The sequence below is a fragment of the Medicago sativa genome, chromosome 4, assembly GCF_051527215.1.
Source record: "Medicago sativa cultivar Bolivia chromosome 4, Bolivia_mono, whole genome shotgun sequence".
Lineage (NCBI taxonomy): Eukaryota > Viridiplantae > Streptophyta > Magnoliopsida > Fabales > Fabaceae > Medicago > Medicago sativa.
This window is the reverse complement of record NC_140752.1, coordinates 5,396,754-5,419,122: the sequence shown is the minus strand read 5'-3', so window position 1 is coordinate 5,419,122 and position 22,369 is coordinate 5,396,754. Positions and strand designations below refer to the sequence as shown.

Below are 22,369 nucleotides of genomic sequence, written 5' to 3'. Positions count from 1 at the left end.
GTTGATGGCCTCGGTGGAAAAGTGAAATTATTCTTCATTATATCTATGAATCCTAAAATTAATGGCCCTTAATAAGTTCTTTGTTTGGCCAAAAGAGCACCAAACTGCACACACTATGAGAGTGCAGCAGTAAAAGATACAAATACAAAAGCATTTAACAAGCACATATCCTTAAACTGTCAATGATTCATTCTACGCAGAGAAGGTAAAACAATGTATCAAAAGGAAAAAAAACACAGGTGGCTTTGAATTTGGCAATAGGAAATGTATCAAAACAGCAATACTGATAGCGGTTTTCCGTCTAACGAAAACACTGCTACCTAAAATATTTGAGAATATGAGCAAAGTTCATGAAACATAAGAGTTGCTAAACCTAAAATAGATGAAATAATGATCCGTTGCCTCTTACAAATTATAGTATTTCTCGACAAATCATTAGCTACAAAAGTAAATCAAGTATCTTTTCACTAACACCCAATATCTTGGTAAAACCTCACAGAGCAAGGACAAGGAGTTAAATTCATTGGTAAATTCACTTTTAACATACATGATATAACATAAATTCAAACAAGTAATACTTGGAAGAGAAACTTACTTTTAATGAGTCGAAACCAAACTTTCCACGTAAGACATGGCATCTAGCCACCATGTTTCATTAGCAAGTCGAATTTGCTCTGCTTTATTGTCTCTGCAGTTATAGATAAATGCCTTCTTGTCTTCATGATTTGCCAATATTAGGGTATCACCATTCTTAGAAAGACACAATGGAACCAATTTCAACCATTGAAAGATATACCCTGTTCCACGATATTTGTAGCATGAATAGAAAATCTGGTAACTAATTTTAAATAACTGAATCCAAGACTCTTGAACTCCAAAATCCTTCATCTGCCATATAACTAAATCGGTTTCCTCCAAATCATGACAAAAACAACGACAGTCCATCAAAACCACAAGTATTTTGCTGCGCATGTTATCAGTGGAAACAGCTGAGTGTATGTCTCAGTGGAAAAGCTTATTTTTGAGAAAAGTTATTTTGCTGCGCATGTTATCGTTAGGCTTAAATAGGTTAATAAATAATAATTAGTTTCTTAAATCATAAGTAAACACCACATAACTGATTGTTTTCTGAGTTAATTCCAGAAGAAGGATTCAAGGATTCCCTAATCACAATTATTAATCTAAATCACAAACATAATCTCGCATTGGGCAGGACAATTAAACCCTGCAATACTATTCAATTCCTTTAATTTTCACTCTTTTGAATAAGTTTTACTAATTGCTTAGTTGAACGACAATCCCTGTGAATAACGATAAACTTACTACTTTATTATTTGTCAGGATTTGGTGCACTCGTCAATTTCGTTCAACAAGTTGTTGGCACCGCTGCCGGAGATTGTTGATATTTCGACAAGGCAATCAGTGAAATTTATTTTAAAATTAAGATTGGGTCTATGTAAGTCTATTAAAGTTTTTCTTCTATTGTTTATAGTTTTTATAGTTTTAAAATTTTATCTTTAAATTATTTTTTAGGAGTAGCAAAAAAATTTCTTATAATTTGTTTTATCTTTTTGTTTTAGCAATAATAGAATGTTTGTTTAGTTTGTTTGATCTTTTAGGCAATAATAGAATGTTTTTTAGATTAGGTTAGTATTTATTGCTCCTATTTCTTAGGATAAATTTTTTTTGCTTTTTACTGTTTGTTTTTTATTTTTTGATTAGATTAGTTTTTATTTTCCTTGTTTTTCGGTTAGTTATATTTTCGTTTCATATTTATCTTATTTAAAAATAACAAAAATATTTTTCAGTTTTATTTTAGGCTAGAATCTAGGATAGATTTAAATTTTATTTTTATTTTAATTAGTTGTATTTTTGTTCCTTATATACATAAAAAAATCGAAACAAAAAAATATATAAACGTGTAGCTCTCTCTGGTATCTCTCTCGCCTAAACCCTAACTATATACACTGAAAATTGTTGATTGAATTTCGTTATTAATCTCACTCACTCTTACGCTTGCAGAACAAAAATATGGAGCACGATGAGGACCAATTGTCGAATCTACCGAAAGTCATTCTTCATAACATTCTGTCAAGGCTGCCAGAAAAAGATGCTGCTAGGGCAAGTGTTTTGTCCAAATCTTGGTTAGACACATGGTATACTTTTCCTATATTGTCTTTTTCTGATACTCAAATCACAGGGATGTTTCCCGAATTAATGGATAATTTCAATAATTATGTGAAGAGGAGGTTGTTGAGATTCAGTGATAATGGATTGGCTATCAAAAAGTTTAAGCTTGCTGTGAACAATGTTAAGCTATTTAGTTACATTTTAAAGGATATTGATCTTTGGTTGAAGTTGGCAAGTGAAAGTGGTGTTGAAGGAATAGAGCTTTATTTGCCTTATCGTCACCAACTGGATAAAGAAGGTTGCAGTGAATGCTATGTCTTACCGAAGGGTGTAATTGAAGTCAAATCGCTTACTGAGTTGGTGTTGATGGGGGAAATCAGAGTTGATACCGCATTCATGAATCATTCAATTCAATTTTTCTCATTGAGAGTATTGTCATTATTTTGTGTCCTTTCTAGAGACGAACATGCAATTGAGCAATTCATTTCTTGTTGTCCTTTGATTGAACATATAACTTTGAGGTGGATTTCGTTGCTGAGCTCTAGTGGGGTTATGAAGTCTTTGAGTTTGCATCGTCTACTTAAGTTGAAGACAGCTCATGTTGTAGGAATACAGGAGTTTTATATTGATGCCCCATGTCTTGAGAAATTTTGTTATCTTCCTGGTGAATTTGACGTACCATTTAAGATTGATTTTGATAGATGCCAAAATTTGAAATATTTAGACTTGTCTCTGAAGAATGGTATTATCACAAACAAATGGTTTCTTGAACTGTTTTCAAAATTTCCTTTCCTTGAGAGTTTGAAATTGCACAAATGTACCATGGCCGAGAGGATTAATATTTCAAGTGTGCAACTTAAGGTGTTGAAGTTATTTGATTGTTCTAACTGGAAGGAGGTTAACATTGATGCTCCAAATCTATTATCATGTCTATATAGCGGTGGTGGTAGTTCAGAGCCTATTATATCTTTTCTAAGAAGTTCTAGCCAGCTAAAAGTTGATATGGAGTTTCTCACTGATTATTATCATCTTTGTAACTTGAGGGAATTTGTGCAAAACATCAAACCTCAAAATGTTTTGTCATCTCTATCCCTATTCATCTATCAGCAAATTGCGGTGAGTATTAATTAGCTACTTAATTCGTAAGTTCGATCTTCATAACTACTTATTGTATTTGTGTCTGGATTATGTAGGATGTATTACACCCGGCGCCGGTGGTATTTCAAGTGTTATCCCCTCCACCAAGTATCAAACACTTGCACCTTCACTTTGTTCCAAATATTGAAACTTTGTTTTCCTCTATTGTAAATGTTTTACTTTCAATTTGCTGCCCTGCATTTATATCTTTTACCCTGCATCGTTATTTATGCAGTAAAGCATTCATTGAGGTATGTAATTCTCTCTCATATACCTTTAATTTCAAAGTGTGCTTCCAGCATTGAAATACTTACATATTATATTGTGAATCTGTGACTGTACTATATAAAAAGAAGGTAAAAATAGTTTGATTTTAACTAGAATAAATAAAATTGGAATAACTCATCTCAGAACCATTTAAATAGATACTTGTCTAAGAAACTTTTGAATTGGCAACAAATTGTATTGCCGTGTTTCCGTTTTATGTCAAGCACATGCATTTATGCTTAAAAGATTTTACTTTTTATCAATATATAAAACATAATTGTTTTGTGGAGCTTCTAACTCTATTTGTTAATCATCTAAATTTGCAGTTTTTATATGAGACGCTAATGGAAAGAAAGGGGGATGACTGCTTTTGCAGTTCTAGTGATACCAAGTGTTGGTGGCATGGCTTGAAGAATGTGAAAGTCATAAGCTCAATGAAGATTGACGAGAATATTGATTTCAAGACCAAGCTAGAATTGTTGTCAATTGGAGAAAAAATTAACTTTATGTTAGAATATTAATGTTGCTGTCATCAACTCATAGACATGTTTTTACTTTGAAGTTTGATGTTACCTCATAATGCATTTGAAGTGAAGCTCTTCCTTTTATTGTTGCATAATGACATGCCATTATTTTTTATATACATTATGGAAAATTTTGAATGGTATTATAGAGTTAGTACTCTAAGTTTGTTCTAATATCCCATCAATGACAATTACAACATGTTATGGCCATTATGTTCTGCAATCTTTACTGATTAATTTCAAATTAGGAAGTTAGCCGTGAGTTACTTTGAAAAAAATTGATGAATATCATAACTCAATCAATGTGTGTATTTTATTTTTCTCAGTGAAATATTTACAAATAGGAACAAGTATGTGAGGGTTATCTATTTTCATATGAACTAGTCACAAAAGTTTCCTTTCTTTTTAATTACGCTTAAGTGGTATTTAACACTCGAGTTGTGATCTGGCAATGACCAAAACGTCAGTGCCACTGGAACCAAAGGAAGTTCGTCTCCATTCATTCTCTTGGATGAACTACTGCCTTTTCTTATTTGTAGTTCTTTATTATCTTCCAATGATTGATAAGGTGATAAAATTCTTGAGATTACTTGGCTTATCTTAGTGGTCATGTAGATGAACTTTGGTAGAATATGGCTAAATTGAGTTCTGAAGATGAGTTGTGATTTTTAGGACCATTTGATTGTCTCATTTAGTTAACAAAGTGAGGTGATATAGATCTTTACGTGAATGGTGAGGTGAGACATGTGGTAGTGGGTGATGATGAACCAGAAAGGATGTGAACCTTTCAATGAAAACTTGAGGTAAGACATGGATCTAAAACATCTTTGCTTCCTGAACTGAAGTTCATTGCACTGAAAGCACATTATAATGGTGTCATGATGTTGTCGGCATTTGGAGGGAATGGTCTAATGATTGGCGTATACAAAAGACCTTCAGACAGTCTAATGACATGGATCTAATGATTGCTTATGTTGTTGCCACAAGGAAGGGAAATCTTTCCACCTGCATTGAGTTTCATTACTTTTTTAATAAGTTTTGCACTTATAACATTAAATATTATATTTGAAGTCTTGAATATAGATACTACTTTGATGCATACAACTTGAGAAGTGTTAACCTGTATAAATAATAAATGTTATGGAAGTAGGAAAATTAAGTGCCAATAATTCATATACTTAGCAGATAAAAAAACACCGGGTACCTAACTTTTTACCATGAATTAGAAGTTTCAGAATCATATAGGTTTAACATCTAAAAAAACACTGTTCTGCCAAAGAAGGACCTTCTGCTGCCGATTTCCAACTCACTTGAATATTTTTGGGCATAACTCATTTCCAGCTTCTCCATGCAATGATCCCTTAAGCTGATCCTTTCTACTTAACATTTATGTTTCAAAGCGACATGGACTCACAGCAACATGGATGAATGCAGGTGCAATTAGGAATTGGTCTATGAGAGTTCAATTCATCCCATAAAGTCTTCGTCTTAGTGAAGTACTCTGACACAGACTTAGAACTTTGTTTCAGGTTGTTAATGGTGGATTTCAAAGCAGCAATGCGAATACGATCAATCTTAGCAAACCTTTCTTTGAGATCATCCCAACCAGAAATAGCACTATCATGAAAAACAAGTGTTTGTGCAATTGACTCAGAAACAGAATTCAAAATCCAAGAATGAATTAGATGATTACATCGTTCCCATGCATGGCGGTTGAGATCAAGAACATCAGGGATAGGTATAGTACCATCAATGAAGGATAGCTTGTTCTTGGCTCCCAAAGCGCATTGCAGATTATAGCTCCATATGCAAGGTAGTTAGAACCAGTAAGCTTTGGAGTAACGATGACAGAATTTGAACCTTCACTTGGATGCACATACAAAACTGAATCAGTATCCGAATTGGAATGTTGAACATTGCGAGGAGCCATGGATGAATTGCATAAAAGTTGGAAGAAAAAGAGAAGAATTCAGAAGAATTCGTCAAAAAAGAGAAGAACAAGAAAACTGCGCAAAAATGAAGACGCAGTTGAAACAAAGAAGAATCGAATTGAAGAAGATGAATCTTCAACAAGAAACAAGATGAAAACGAAGCTTCAAGCACATGCAACAATGGCAGAAGCTTGTAACTGAATCGTAACAAAATTTCTCAAGGAGAAAGCTACTGATATCATATTATGAACAAACAAAATAGAAGAAGAAAATGATTCTTATTACTTAAATCAATGAAGTAAAAAGTGTTTATATAAACACAAGGAGTTCTACACTAGCTTATATATTGTGAGCATACTACATGTGATTACTAGTACATAACAAACTCTAAGTAACTATATTAACTGTCAGTTAGTTACTTGTTGCGCAAGTAATCTACTTGATAGTTATATAGTGTGATAATTATCATCTTAGTTCTACCAAACCATTTTACTTAACATCTATGTTTCAAAGTTGAAACTCATTTTTGTGAAAATAATGGTAAGATCTTATTACATGTGTCATTAAAGAGTTGCACCTAAGTTTGTAACACAAGTATTTTCAACCCAATTCCATTTCATACATCATACCAGTTTTTCGTATGAATACATCTTTCAAAACTGGGTTGGAGATGGCTTATTTGCATTATCCTCCCTAGTTCCCTTCATACATCTTTCTAGTATCCTTGTATCAAAGGTAGAACAACTAATGCAATTAATGTTTTGGATACAAAACTTCCTTCTAGTATGACCTTGTTTTGCAGACCTCTGAGTTGAACGGTTACAAAGGTGTTTGTATTGCGCACATAGCTCTGAAATGAACACTGTTCTGCACGCACAGCATTCATTTAGTAAAACTAGTAAATTGTTTACAAGCTCTGTGAGAATCAGTAACAAAAAGAAGGGTGGAGATGGCATTGTAAAATATTATATATAATCAAAAAATAAATAAAAAATACACCATAAATTCAAAAGATAAGAAGGACGAATGGGACAGAAATAATAAGATCGAAGAGTTAAATGGTTCTGCACAATTGAAATACTTGTAACAAATTCAGCAAACTCAAAACATACTACTCACTAAGATTAAAATTATCTTAACTAAAGGGGAATCTAAATATTTGCTAGACAATAGCACATTTTGATTGATTGAAAAATTAAAATGATCTAACTAAAGGGGAATCTAAATACACTCCTTGCTTCCGCACCATCCACTGCAGCTGCTCCCCTTTGTTTTCTGACTCGTTGTTTCCACACCTTCCACTGCAGCTGCTCCCCTTCGTTTTCCGCAACATCTTCATCCAAACAGTAATGATTTCTGCAAAAGCTCATACAAGACAAAATAATTGATCAATACGTACTAACAATGAGTAAGAAAAAAAAGGAGACAGTTGAAAATGTGTTTACACAATGTAGAACATGGCGATGGTTATCTGTAAATAGATGGCTTGTTTTAATTTGATTTTACAAAATTTTAGAAAGCAATCAAATTAATCCTAGGCCGATGTTAGGAAAATCCTGCAACGCGATTGAATAAAGCAAGACAAAACACTAACCCTATAATTGTATCTCAAACTAATAACACTAGCAGGCCTTTATCTCTATGATGGAAACAAAGTGGTGTCTTTGGCTAAGTTGTACACATCTATTTTTTTCCTATTAATATTTATCGGATTAAACAACCACATAACCTTACATTTTGAATAATTCATTATGTGCAGAACAGGGGAAAAAAAGAAATGAAAGATACAAGTTGCTGTTTTGTTAAGGGTGTAACAATGATTTCACTATGCAAGAATCTGCTAGAAAACCTAAAACCAAAAGAATAAAAAGTGGTTCACATATCAAAAAGAGCATAAATGACACTAGTGAGCTTGAAAAGGAAAAATCACAATTGGCTTCAATTTTGGTATTAAGAAATGTATCAAAAATTCAATATTGACAACAATTTTCCATATCATGGAAGCATTGCTTCCAGCAAGGGTAGTGTATAGTCATATCCTAAGGATATGAGCCAAGAAAGTTAATTGTCTTCTAGAAAATTATGTTTAGAAATATCATCATCTAAATTAAAATAAGAGTAAATATGGTCAATAAATAATCCCTCAACAATACCAACAAGCTAAGCAACAAAGCCATCACACAATATTTGTACGATCTCTTATTATAAACTGACAAGGATTTTATAAAGAAGTGATATGTAAGAAACTCATTTGCAATTAGGCCAAACCAAACTTTCAACGTAATAATCCTGGGCTTCCGACCAAATTATACCACCACATCTTCCAATTCCCTCTACTCTATTGCCTCTGCAGTTATAGATAAATGGCACATCGTCATCTTTCAAATATCGACTAGATCACGGGAGTAGATCTGTTCCTCTCCCATGAAAAGTATGCTGCAAAGATAGTATTTCTTAATGCATCCAACAACAGTTAAATAACAGTAAAGCAAAGAGAAATGGAACATATGAATTATTTGAGATACATTTTTCAGAGGTGATTAGTAGTAAACAAATGAAGACACACAAGTATTTTCACCCAACTCTACTGCATACATCACAAATGAAGACAAACTTTGATACTACTATAAATTTTTCATATGAATGCAAGAGGAAAAAGCAACCATGATGTTTAAAAACATGAATATAGCTGAAGGAATCATTGAATAGACAAACACCATTACTATATATGGTAAAATTCCAAATTAAAACATTTCCAAGCACCACCAAGAAGAAGCCACAAAAGAAATCTTCTTTCAAGTTTTTCACTGCATTTGTTATTTCTTGCCAATAAAAAGTTTTATCTTTTGAATGGAATCAACTAAAGAAGTCCTATTTGTGGTTAGTGTCAAGTTCAACTTGCATCCTATATATCAAACAAAAACACAGCTTATGGTACAATGGAAGAATGATCGAGGTACAATGTTCATACTGAAAAATTCATTCTCATGGTACAACCCCAAAATGAAAACGAAAGAAAAACACAATATATGGATCTTGCAACGCATTGAGCTTTCACTTGCTGCATTAATAACAATGTAGTCTTCATGTTCCTCCCCAAAATCATGGCTGCATCCAACGACAGCAAGGAGAAGGGGCAACAATAATTAATACAAGATAACAATGAAATAAAACTAAGCAGTCAATGTTAAAGGAAGACAATTTTAAATTGTTGGCTCAACCTTAAATACTAATAACTAGTCTCAATGCAAGAAGATAACACTAGAAGATAACACAATCAGGGTGGCAAAGGGAAATGGAACATAGGAATTATTTGAGATACATTTTTTAGAGATGATTTGTGGTAAACAGAAGTGGAAAGTGATAAAACACGAACACAAGCAATCAAATTAATCCTATGGTTAGGCGAATTCGTTATTCATATATTTGTTTGATCAAGATTGGCTTTCAATTTCATAATACCGTGACATAAATCGATAATGCAATGGTAATCGGCTAAAAAATCACAAAATAAATCACGAATGCGGGATTCTTTTCACAATCAATCATCTCACGGCCTAAATATAGTTAGCAGAATTCCGTACACAGTCAATAAAGTCATGGCAGATAGATTGAATTATTATACATTAATGGAAGAATGATCTCAATTCTATCAAACTTCTTACTAAACATGCATCCTTCAACGTTAAATTTTGTTTTTCTGAAAGTAATTTATATCCAGTTTGAGACACAAGTATTTTTACCAAACTCCTACTAGTGAAGACAAACTTTGATACTCCTACAAGTTTTTCACTTCAAGGGCAGACTTTTAAAATCAGTGTCCTTCCTACTTACCTAATCACTGCATTTGTTATTTCTTGCAAAAACTTTTTATCAGTCCTATTTGTTGTTACTGTCAAGTTCAACTTGCATCATATATATCAAACAAAAACAACTTATCTAAGTACCTTAATTAAGCGGATAAGCCATCACACGATATTTGAACAATCTATATTATTATAAACTGATAAGGATTTTAGGAACATACATGTAACATAAATTCAAACAAGTAATATATATGTGGAAGAGAAACTCACTTTCAATGAATCGAAACCAAACTTTCAAAGTAATCCTTAGCCCTCGACCAGAATATATTATCATTACTTCCAATTTCCTCTACTCTATTGTCTCTGTAGTTATAGATAAATGCCTCGTCAACTTTATTAGTATTTGCCAATATCAGTGTATCACCGTTCTTAGAAAGATACAATGGCAACAAATTCAAACCTTTAAACCTTCTTTCTGAAAAGAAATTATGATAACTAATTTTAAATAATTGAATCCAAGACTCTTGAACACCAAAATCCTTCATTTGCCATATAACAAAATGGGTTTCTACAGAATAATGACAAAAGCAAATGCAGCCCATTAAACACACAAGTGATGGCTGATGGAATCGCTCCTTAACAAAAACCCGAGGCAGCAACAGTTGAGTGTATGTCTCGGTGGAGAGATCAATTGAAAGAATCACATATTGCCCGCAAAGGGCCAACCAGTTAACAGTACCACTCAAATAAACACCATTATTATTAAACCTCTCAAGTGGACGCATAGGGAAGACTTCAATATATCTCAAAGAATTATCCCACAAGCTGAAAACTATCACTACGCTTCTTGCATGCCAACCGTTGAACTTGTCACCAAATGCTACCACCTTATAAGTTTTTGTAACACCCACAACATGGCTTTCGCTATCCCGCCAGTTGGATACGAAAGGTTCCAGCCAGTTGGAACAGGCACTATCCGCGAGGATGACCCCACAATAATCAGAGGAGTCTGGTATCCCCGTCAGTTGGGTTCCCGTCAGTTGGAAATATTTATATATATACCGGTTATCAGAGGAATAAATTCCGGGGTTACTCCACCTGGGTTTATTCGTAAAATCAACTCAGATAATATTGTTTGTTCAACGCTAACATTTCTAACATAATATGACAGACATTATGAATATAATCATGATTATGATTTCAGCATTAGTATCAGAGCTGAATTAGTAATTCAGATAGCGATCCTAGTTATCCCCCGATCGCTCAGTTATGCATGATAAAACTGTATAAACCCAGAATGGGTTGAGTTTAGAGACAGATGGCGATCCTAGGTTCCCTGAGATTGCTTACAGCCTAAGATAGGTGGAACTCACTGAGACATTCTGTCTCACCCCAATCCCTTTTATTTTTTTTTATTTCAGAGGCACAGGTGGCGCGCAAGCAGGATTCTTCGTGAGGAGTCAACAAAAGAGGCTGAAGGATTATATTTACTCGTCCTGTATCAGTTTATGTTTATCATTTGTATGTAATTTGTATACATCAGTGATACTATTTCAGAGGCATTCGACGAGTAGTATTATAATTTGTTCAGAGAAATTTTTATTATTGTAATTTTAATGTATTCAGTACTAAATTTAACGCACATGCTAAATATTCTAGATAAGTTTAGTATGGTCGTTACAAATGGTATCAGAGCAGACCTCTCCCAGTACGGTGTGGTTCGGGATGAACCAGGCGGAAGCTGGTGGGCATATAACACCCACAACGTGGCTTTCGATATCCCGCCAGTTGGATACGAAAGGTTCCCGCCAGTTGGAACGGGCACTATCCGTAAGGATGACCCCACGTTAATAAGAGGAACCGAATCACATCGGAATGAGAGGGATCCGGAGGCCGTGTAGGTATGGGACTACATGGTTGAAGGAAGGCTTATAAGAATTGTTAGGTACTACCCATATCAACAAGATGCATCTTCTTTTCGGTAGCTCATTCCATAAGAACTCCACAGTTAAGCGTGCTTCGCTTGGAGTAGTACTAGGATGGGTGACCTACCGGGAAGTTTCCCGGTAAGCATGTGAGTGAGGACAAAGCATGCTGAAAAGACTCGTGTTGGTTTGTGGGGTTAGTCGGCAATCCTGAAAGCAGTCTGGGATGTTACAGTTTTAGTCAAATTATCTTAACCAAAAGAGAACTTCAAAACAGTATTCAGGGGCGAGTTGACTGAGTTCCATGTATCCAGGGAGATTAAGCTTTTTTCGGATTTCATCCTCGTGGCTGGGTTCCAGAGCAAGAGCCGTGAACTAGTATACCTATCAATCAAGCATAGCAATCCATTGCACGAACCAACAAGGTGCCAAGGTTCCAATTGAGAAAAGTGAAAGGTGTTGGTCGATGGGTTCTCGAGCAAACAAGATATTGAGAAGGTTACTAGACTGGAATCTTTCTTAGAATTCATTGAGAGACATTGTGAATACGAAATTGCCGCAATGTGTGGCTTTCGTTTCGAATTCTTAAGATGTATTTGAAGGAAGTAAGGATCGGAGATGAGAGTATCAAAAGATTTGTCAACGCACCTGAACCGCAAGAGAGATTTGACTGGGAGCAAAGACAGTATTTCGGCGATAAGATCCATCGAACAGTCTCTGTTGTTCAGATTGAACCCTAGCACGCTATAAAAGTACATGGGATAGGTTTTCTACTTGGCTTATGTATCTATACTTTCTTTATACAAGGAAAACTACCCATTTCAACACTTTTGGATTGGATTTTTCTTTTCAAAAATACCCTCAATTTTCAATACAAATAACACATGTAACAAATAGATAAGAATAAATTTAAATATTAAAACAAATGTAACAGACACGATATGAATATATATTATTTTTTTATAGTACATGGGATACTATTTATAGGTTTTCTATTTGGCTTATGTATCTATACTTTATATAAGGAAAACTACCTATTTCAACACTTTTGGATTGGATTTTTCTTTTCAAAAATACCCTCAATTTTCAATACAAATAACACATGTAACAAATAGATAAGAATAAATTTGAATATTACTTCTTCAAAAAAAAAAAAGAATAAATTTGAATATTAAAACAAATGTAACAAACACGATATGAATATATATTATTTATTTTTATCATTTAAAAAGTGTAACAAACTAGATAAGTATATTTATACTTACTTTTCATCATTCCAATTATACTCTTAAACAATTTTTTCTATGATAAAATTGTTGTTGGTGTCATTAAAAAAAGAATTTATATTATATTTTTTTTTTTACTTTATTGTATTATTGTCGGTGTCGTTGAAATAGATAATCATGGTTAGTTTGATTTTTTATAACTTGAAAGCAACAAACTTTTTTTTTTAGTTTTAATCAAATTCAAAATTTCATAAAAAATATACCGTTCATAATTTTCAAACATTAGTGAAATAAAAAGAACGGAAAGACGGACACGTGAATGCCCGTCTTTTCCCTAGTACTATGTATAAAGAAAACAGCCCCTTTCAACTCTTTTGGGCTTGATTTTTCTTTTCAAAAATGTCCTCAATTTTAAATACAATAACAAATAGATAAGAATAATATTAAATATTAAAAAAAATGTAACAAACATGATATATATGTCTAATTTTTTTCTTTATTATTTGAAAAGTTTAACAACCTAGATGAGTATATTTATACTTACTTTTTAATTTATTCCAATTATACCCTTAAACAACTTTTTCTATAAAAAAAAAAGATTTTTTTTAAAGAACTTTTTCAATAATAAAGATGGTTGTTGGTTTCATTAAAAAAATTAGATTATATTTTTTTCTTATATTGGTGGTGTCATTAAAATAAATTATCATAATTATTTTGGTTTGTTATAACTTGAAAGCAACAAAAATAATATTTTTAGTTTTAATCCAACTCAAAATTTCATACAAAAAACACTGTTAATAAATTTTATACAAAAAACACTGTTAATAATTTTCAAACGTTAACGCAATAAAAAGAGCGAAAAGCCCGTCTTTTCGCTAGTCTCTTATTATAAAAGTGTGTTAGGTCAAGCTAACTCTAAACCTAAATTTTTCCTTCCAACCCACTTGCAAAGTCACAATTACCCCTCATAGATTTTAATTGGGACGATATTGTCCTTCAACTTTGTTTTTTATTAAGTGACATTTAAAATGACGTTTAACAATGTGTCATGAATAGTTTTGATATAAATGAAATTTAAACGCTTTTATGACAAAAGATTCAGTGGAATACAAAATACGAATTCATAACTTATTTTTTCACTCCCACATATATGAATTACGCTTCTGCCCCTTCCTCTATAAATTCATATTTCTATTTTTGGTATCTCTCATTTCTTAATCCACACTATTGTGTTGTTCATCTATCTTTTACATAATGGTTCATCTTAATATGAAGACATTGCTTTTGCATCGTTGTTTGGACGGTATTTGTTTGTTTCAGATTTTTTTTCTTCGTATTTTAGTTCCTTCTGATGTCGCTAATGTGTAATCTTGTCTGTTTTTTTATGTAATAGCACCTCTTTATCGACACCCGGTAACTGAGTTGGACAAGATGATAAACAAACTAAGGATCAAATGTATAACATACTACGTGGAGTTTGATGCACACCATATGAGAGTATATGTTTTGTATATAAAATTTTACGTACACGATGCATGATGCACATATTTGTCTATCTCTTTTTAAAATCGTTTTTGACAAAAAAAAAATCGTTTCTCTTCAGGGTGCTGTAATGCTACCAAATATGTTTGTTGGAGATTTTGGTGATCAAATTGGTCGTTATGCAACATTGGTCAATCCAAACAACAATGAATTTGAGGTGTTGGTGAAGAGGTTCAGGGATAGTGTTTTTTTAACAAAAAGGATGGCAAACTCTTCTTGATTTTTATGGTATTCATTTAGGTGCTTATGTCATGATGAATTTTGTGGGTTTGAGTCAATTTAAAATTAATCTTAAGGATAGGGTTGGCCGAACGATTAGATATCATAAATTTGATCCTCCTATGAGATTTGTTGTTAAAAGAGATGATGTTGATGGTTATGTGCCTAATGGTATTCCACCGCCATAACATCATGGTCATGTTAACTTTCAGTTTTCCTATGAGAAAAGGTTGTCTTTTATTTTAATTAGAAGTATCAATGAAAATTGCACATATGTCCAATAAGTTTAATTTTTACTAAAATAAATTTTTTTGTAGGTGCTTGAGTATCTTGGGTTTTACGATTTGACATCGAACAAAAAGACTATTTCATTGGTTATGGTTGATGATTGCGGCAACAAATGGGATTGTATTTTAACTTTTAAAGCACTTTCATATTAGCACTTCAAAATTGGAGGACAGTGGAAGCATAAGATTGATGCAAGAAGAATTCATGAGGGCGCGGAAGTCGTGATTGGTGTTCCAGTCGCAGGAATGAATGAGACTTTGTATTTTCGTGTCAAACGCACTTAGGTTATTTTGGTTTACGACTTTGTTTGTTGTTCTGATTTATCAGTTTTTGTTTTTGTTAAGACTTATGTCAGTTTCTGGTCACCATCAGAGTGTACTTGAGATTAATGTGAATTTTTTCATTTTAATGTCATACCGACACATAATTTTGTTATGCATAATGTCATTTAAATGTCTCACAATTACACAATTTCTACACCTTCCGGTCACAAATATAAGCAAAAATTCACTTTTTAGGTTCATTCAATAAATGATGTATGTGGACTATTAAATAGACAACATACATCATTTATTGAATGAATCTAAAAAGTAAATTTTTGCTTATATTTGTGACCGGAGGGTGTATATTTTAATTTCAATAATATGCTTTCCCATTTCATTTACAATTTTTTGAATTTAAAGTCGTTTATGAGCATCTTGATTGAAAACATCTCAATTTTAATGTCATTTATGTCTATTCGTCTTACGTTTATGCCTTTTAATGTTAATTGTACGTTTTGCTATCCCAGATTGTATGTCTTTCAATGTCATGTAAGTGCATTGATGCTCGGTTATAAAATATATGTGTTTCAATGTCATCGAAGCGCATTTCCGATATAGAGTTTTTTTCAATTTAAAGTCATTTATGAGCATCTTGATTGAAGATCTCTCAATTTTAATGTCATTTATATCCATTCGTCTTACTTTTCAATGTCTTTTAATGTCAATTATGCGCTTTGATATCCTAAATTGTTTGTCTTTCGATGTCATTTATGCACAATTGTTACATCTGGATTTCCAAATCACAAACTGAGATTAAAAGTAGGAGTGTCCATCATAAGGAATATAGATACACAATTAAGATTATGTAATGGAACAAGACTGATTATAACAAGGATGAGAAAATTTGTGCTAGAGGGAAAGGTGATATCTGGAAGTAACATCGGGAAGAAGGTCTTTAAACCCAGATTATCTCTAATGCCTTCTGACGTAAGAATCCCTTTCAAGTTTCAGTGAAGATTGCAATGACCATTAACAAGAGTCAAGGTCAATCACTAAAACACGTTGGGATATACCTTCCAACGTCTGTGTTCTCACATGGTCAGTTGTACGTCGCAACATCAAAGGTCACTTCAAGGGAAGGGTTGAAGATATTGATAAACGATGGAGACAGTGAAGATACTAATGTGCCGTCAAATGTGATCTACAAAGAAGTAATTCGTAACTTATCATAAATAATGTTGTCTTTACTATTTTCCAAAAATATGAATGTTATCTTGACATGATTAGTGTGGATCTATTTTTTTTAAGTGTGTGGATCCATTTTAATGATACGAAGTATATGGTTACTATCTTTGGTCAAAAAGTATATGGTTACTATCTTTTATTTTGGTATAATTTATTTTTATTGACAAGTATTATGGACATACGAAGTGCTGCCTCTTAAGTCAGCAGACCCGGATGGTCTAGTAGAGTAGGATTTTTTTTTTTTGATATAGTACGACTTCGTTTTTTTTGTTAAAAAATAATAGTACGAATTTGTTAGGGGCCTGGTCTATTTTTATTGGAACACAAAAAGGAAAATTACATTCTATGAAAGGAGGTTCCCATAGAATCATATGCTAGATGTGTTTGGCTGTGGAGAAGCATATATCATGAGATATGAGGATGACGAAGCTCTAAACTTTACTAAAAAGTTAGCACAACTATTGCGTACACACAGAGTGTGAACAATTGATATGGTCCAATCAAAGTTTAGAAGATCATTGATGTCTTCAATCATACTAGCATATCCATGGTATCAAGAAGTTTGCTCCTTGAGAATATTAATATTAACATAGTGGAGAGAGTTCAAATAGCAAATAACATCTTGAACATTCATCTCTCTAGCTAATAGAAGTCCGCGATGAATAACCTGAAACTCGTAATTTTTAGTATGTTAATTGTGTTAGTATTTTCTCACTTGCTACGCTGGACATTTAAGTCCTTAATTTCTTTAATCAGCTCAACCAAGTGAGCTACTCATCCCCTGTATATGCATAAGAGATAATATTTGAACTTGATTTTAACGTGACTTTATAGTAGTAATTTTAATAGATTTTTTCACAAAACTGTTAATTGGATATCCAAAAATCGATCCAAATTAAACCGCATAAAAGTGGACTGGATCAATTTTTTAATGATAATCCAAATCGACCTGCGAGTATTTAAATTTTTGGATTGGATGATACTTTTGTCCTTATAACTGATCACCATGAACACCTCTACTATGTCCATTAAGCAATTCCTTGTTAGGGGCTAATATAGTACAGCTTTATTAAAAAAAAAATCTAAATAAACAATATTTGTTTATTCAAATTGATAGAGTACATTGATGTAATACACGCTCACATTGTCAATGATAATATCATTAATTTGTGAAATGCTTAAACATACAAATATGTCTAGATTTGTTACACTGATGATGTCAAAGTCACTGATTTAATCTTGACCAGATCAAAACTAATCTTTCAACCTGAACACAATGAACACATCATCAAGACTGAAAATAAAAAACACTACACCTAAATGGAAAATTAAAACAAACAACGTTGCATTAATAGTAACCGACACATGTCTTCGTGAGCTTAGCTCAGGTTGTATGGACAATGCATAATATATGCAAGGTCTGGGGTTCAAACCCCAGCCACCACCAAAAAATAGTAACCGACACACACCAGCCAATCATTTTGAAAACATATATACAATAAATTAATGGAACAATAGTGTATATAAAGCATAAATCAATAGTGAAATTGTGGACGGCACGACCTAAACGCAGTAAAGAAGATGACGACACTGAGAAGACAACATGAGTTTGAAAATAAAGATAGGTGAAGAGTCGGATTTTGGGTGGAGATGACCCACGACAATGGTAGCAGCTTCTTCTTTAACGACGGTGGTGAAGAAGGGACTTGTTGCTCTAGGTTTGGGAAGTAAATGAAGGGGCTTAAGTTGCTATGGTTGGTCTCTCAAACTGAAAGGAATTGCAAAAATACTCTAAATGTAACAAATACATTTTGTTCTTCAGTTACTTTTATTCAGCAAATACTCTAAATTTAACAAATTGAAGGGACAAATAATTACGAAAAATAAAAAAAATGTAACAATTGAAGGGACAAAAAGTTATAAAAAAATCAAAACCCAGTTAAAATATTGTAAATGTAACAAATACAGTTGCTCTTCAGTAACTTTTATTAAAATAGCACATTCTAATAAAATGGCTGATTGAAAAATCACACTCTTGTTGCTCCAAACTTCAATTGCAGCTGCCCTTCTTCTCTTTCTGTAGAATAAATAATATCTGCAAAAGCTCTCATACAAGACAATAAAATTAAAATTCATTATCCATTTAATTATGTCATCATTTAATTTGATAAGAAAAAAGAGGAGACAATGAAAATGGAACATAAGAATAATTTGATATTACAATTTCTAGAAATGATCAGAAGTAAACAAAAGTGGAAACTTATAAACACAAGTACAAGCAATCAAATTAATCCTATGCCGATGTTAGGAAAGTTCATCATATATTGGTTGTTTGACTTGCAATTTCATAATACCATGACTTAAATCAATAATGCAATGTCAGAACAAGATTTCTGTTCAAAATCTAATTTTATATCCTTTGAATTATAACAGGACTTTATCTCTATATGATGGAAACAAAGTGTTATATGCGTCTATTTGTTTCCTATAAATATTTATCTGATTTAACAAGCACATAACCTTACACTGTCAATAGTTCATTATGTGCAGAACTCTGATAGAAACCCTAAAACCAAAAGAATAAAGACCGGTTCACATATTAAAAAGAACATATAACATGAGACTAGTGAGCTTGAAAAGGAAAAATCACAATTGGCTTGAATTTGGTATTAAAAATGCAATATTGACAACATTTCTTAAGTTGCAAGGGTAGTGTATAGTCAAATCCTAAGGATACGAGCAAAGTTAATGAAACTTAAGTTGAAAAACCTAAAACACATGAAAATATTGATGTTTTACATTTTACAAACCACAACATTTCTGATGGAAGCTGTCCCAAATAAGGTCAGCCAAGGAATTTACACATAGAAAATATTATCATCTAAGTTACAATAAGCATAAATAACAAGACAATGGTCAATATATAATTACTCAACAATACCGACAAGCTAATTAAGCAGCAAAGCAATCACACAATCTATTATTATAACAACATAAACGAAGTAACATAGATTCAAACAAGTAATATGTGGAAGAGAAACTCACTTTTAATAAGGCTGCACCAAACTTTCAACGTAATACTGGGCCTCCGACCACATCATATCCTTGCTTCTTCCAATTCTCACTGCTCTATCGCCTGTGCAGTTATACACAACTGTCCATTTGTCCTCTTGACTATTTGCCAAGAGCAGTGTATCACCATTATCAGAAAGATACAATGGCAACAAATCATATTTAAATCTTGGAAAAAAATTGTTATAATTAATTTTAAATAATTGAATCCAAGACTCCTGAACTCCAAAATCCTTCATTTGCCATATCATAAGATGGGTTTTCTCAAAATCATGACAAAAACAAAGACTTTCCCTCAAAACCACAAGTTCAATTGGCTTGTAACGCATCGCCTTATCAAAACCCTGAGGTAGCAACAGCTGAGTGTATGTGTCGGTGGAGAGATCAAGTGAAATAATCACATAGTCCTCGTGAGGAATAAACTTATGATCCAAATGAAAATATCCTGAATTAGAGTAATCACGGAGAGCCAACCAGTTAATAATACCATTCAAATGCACACCATTAAATTTGTAAATTGGAATCACAGGGAAAGGTTGAATTTTTCTCCAAGAATCTTGACCCCCAAAGCTTTTAACTTTCACCTTGCTCTTAAAATCACCTTGCTTATAATTTACACCGAATGCTACCGCCTTATAAGTTTCGGTTGAAGTATCATAACCAAAAGAGAACTGATCGTAACTCAACCACGGATGGGATAAACAACATTCAAATGCTGTAGCTGGGTTCCAAATATAGAGATAGTTATCATCGCTATTATTCAAGCAAAGCAACCCATTGCATGAACCAACAAGCGACCAATCAAGGTGTTCCGCCGGTAAACCATTGCTTACAATATTACGATATGAACTATCAAGTAAATCAGATATCTTTGGCAAGACTACGCCGCTACTCTCGTTATCAATCCATGTAACTGCAGCGAGACATGGGTTTCGTTTCGATTTCTTGAGATGCTTTTGAATGAAGTAAGGATCAGAGATGAGAGCATCAAAAGATTTGTTAACGCAACTGAATCGCAGAAGAGATTTCACTGGGAGCGCCGACAATATTTCGGTGATAACATCCATCGAGCAGTCTCTCACGTTATGCCAAATATGAAGATACTATTTATTATAACTTTTTATTGCCCGTTTTCACCCTAAAAAAAAACACCTATTTTTTTAGAGAAAAAAAAAAAAAAAAACTGTGTATTTTTCCATACGAGTTTTTTTTTTGTTTTCTTTTGACGTTCATACGAGTTTACCCTCACATCAAAGGTCCAGGTATGTATTTTCCATAAACATTTATACTATGTATTTTTATTCGAAAGCACTAAAACACTATTATAATGGGATCATTTACGAAAAATAGTTATGCATTTTTCGTAATTATATCAGATATCATTTACGATAAAATAAGCGCTATGGGTCCCTATGAGCTTAGCTCAGTTGGTAAGGACAATACATAATATATGTAAGGTCCAGGGTTCGAACCCCGACACCGCCAAAAAAAAAAGCGCTATGGTATGGTCCCAATAAATATCTATAATTTTCCATAAACCCAGTAAAAGAATCCGTCAACGTTTTTTTTAGTCCTTCTAAAATTTTCCCAGCAACATTTTCAATTCCCGTAACATTTTTCTTTAGCATTTTAGGGACCAAAAATGCTGATGGAAACTTTTTACAGGGACTAAAAAATAATTTATTTATAGGGATTTATTTATAGGGACCAAAAATGAAATTCTAGATATTTATATGGATCATTTACTTACGGGTCATGTTAACTTGTGCCCTAAGGGCACAAGTTAAGGAACTTAAAATAGAATTAAGTAATAAATTTTATGTTGAAAAGATAACTTTTGAAACTTTCAAGGCATTGAACGCACAATTTTCAAAGAAAAACTTCTACTTTTGGTTCCTTAACTTATGCCCGAAGGGCACAAGTTAACATTTCCCTTTACTTAATTAACCATTTAAAATAATATATAATTGTGATGGGCACGATAAAACATTTCAATCCTAATAAAGTGTATCGAAGCAGAAAAGAATGATTAAGTTTTTCGAAGCATTGAAACAAAATCAAAATCTGATGATAAAAAGTCGGTTGTGTTCTTTTCCTGCCTTAATCTCTTTTCGCCTACCTGATCAAATTCTAAAAGTACCCATGTTTGTATTATATAATCTTAACTCCATTCTTGAGGTTTGCAGATTATATAATCTCAAACCTAAGTTGTGTTTATGGAAGTGTACTCCGTGAATTTTTTTTATTTTGCTTTTTTTTTCCCTTCTTGTCTCCATCTCGGTGTTTGTTGTCGCCTCCTTTGGCCGTGCCCCTCGGCTTCATCGGCCAATAATGTTTCTTTGTAATTCATGTAGGGCTGCACTAGCGCAAACAAGTCGCTCATGTTTTTGTGCTCTGTATGTTCCAACTTTTCCGTGAACATTCTGTCAGTCCGGAGTCCATTTTCAAATATGGAATACTTTAGGCCATTGTTGGCTCCTTTAGGCCATTGTTGGCTCCTTCTTGACTTTGAATTTGTATTGCATCAATGAACTATATCAATTTTAATGAATAAATATTGTTTTTTTTTTTAAGAAGAAGAATAAATATTGTTTATTTTTTAGTTAGTTTTTATTGAATAAAGTCCTACTGTATTAGCCCCTAAGAAAGAACTGCTAAATGTACATAGTAGAGGTGTTCACAGTGCAATTTGGATCAGTTATGAGGCAAAAATCATGTGACCCAAAAATTTAAATATTTGTGGTTCAAGTTGGTTTGGACATCTTCTAAAAAGAATCCGATCTGATCGAATTTT

The 22,369-nt window shown here is 32.9% G+C and overlaps 3 protein-coding genes across 3 annotated transcripts; 1 reads left to right on the top strand and 2 right to left on the bottom strand.

Moving 5' to 3' along the window:
* Positions 1–2,031: 2,031 nt before the first annotated feature.
* On the top strand, positions 2,032–4,055 carry LOC146925717 (FBD-associated F-box protein At5g60610-like). Its single transcript, XM_085758116.1, has 3 exons — positions 2,032–3,246; positions 3,324–3,518; positions 3,861–4,055. The coding sequence occupies exons 1-3, from the start codon at positions 2,032–2,034 to the stop codon at positions 4,053–4,055; spliced, it is 1,605 nt and encodes a 534-aa protein (XP_085614242.1).
* Positions 4,056–10,067: 6,012 nt separating this feature from the next.
* LOC146925716 (putative F-box protein At1g14315) lies at positions 10,068–12,427 on the bottom strand. Its single transcript, XM_085701401.1, has 2 exons — positions 12,105–12,427; positions 10,068–10,719 (listed from the first exon to the last, which is right to left on the bottom strand). Exons 1-2 carry the CDS (start codon positions 12,425–12,427, stop codon positions 10,068–10,070), a joined length of 975 nt encoding a protein of 324 aa, XP_085557527.1.
* Positions 12,428–18,424: 5,997 nt separating this feature from the next.
* LOC146925715 (F-box/kelch-repeat protein At3g23880-like) lies at positions 18,425–20,642 on the bottom strand. Its single transcript, XM_085758113.1, has 2 exons — positions 19,549–20,642; positions 18,425–18,598 (listed from the first exon to the last, which is right to left on the bottom strand). Exon 1 carries the CDS (start codon positions 20,640–20,642, stop codon positions 19,551–19,553), a length of 1,092 nt encoding a protein of 363 aa, XP_085614239.1. The 3' UTR covers positions 18,425–18,598; positions 19,549–19,550.
* Positions 20,643–22,369: the final 1,727 nt, after the last annotated feature.

What these genes read in the sequence shown, in the direction of transcription:
- LOC146925717 (XM_085758116.1), top strand. Translation starts at nt 2,032, where the DNA reads ATGGAGCACGATGAGGACCAATTGTCGAATCTACCGAAAGTCATTCTT. An exon ending in TCATCTATCAGCAAATTGCG is followed by an intron (nt 3,247 to 3,323) that starts GTGAGTATTAAT and finishes TGGATTATGTAG; the next exon opens with GATGTATTACACCCGGCGCC. An exon ending in GCAGTAAAGCATTCATTGAG is followed by an intron (nt 3,519 to 3,860) that starts GTATGTAATTCT and finishes CTAAATTTGCAG; the next exon opens with TTTTTATATGAGACGCTAAT.
- LOC146925716 (XM_085701401.1), bottom strand. Translation starts at nt 12,427, where the DNA reads ATGGATCTTATCGCCGAAATACTGTCTTTGCTCCCAGTCAAATCTCTC. An exon ending in TTGCTATGCTTGATTGATAG is followed by an intron (nt 10,720 to 12,104) that starts GTATACTAGTTC and finishes CTGGCGGGATAG; the next exon opens with CGAAAGCCATGTTGTGGGTG.
- LOC146925715 (XM_085758113.1), bottom strand. Translation starts at nt 20,642, where the DNA reads ATGGATGTTATCACCGAAATATTGTCGGCGCTCCCAGTGAAATCTCTT.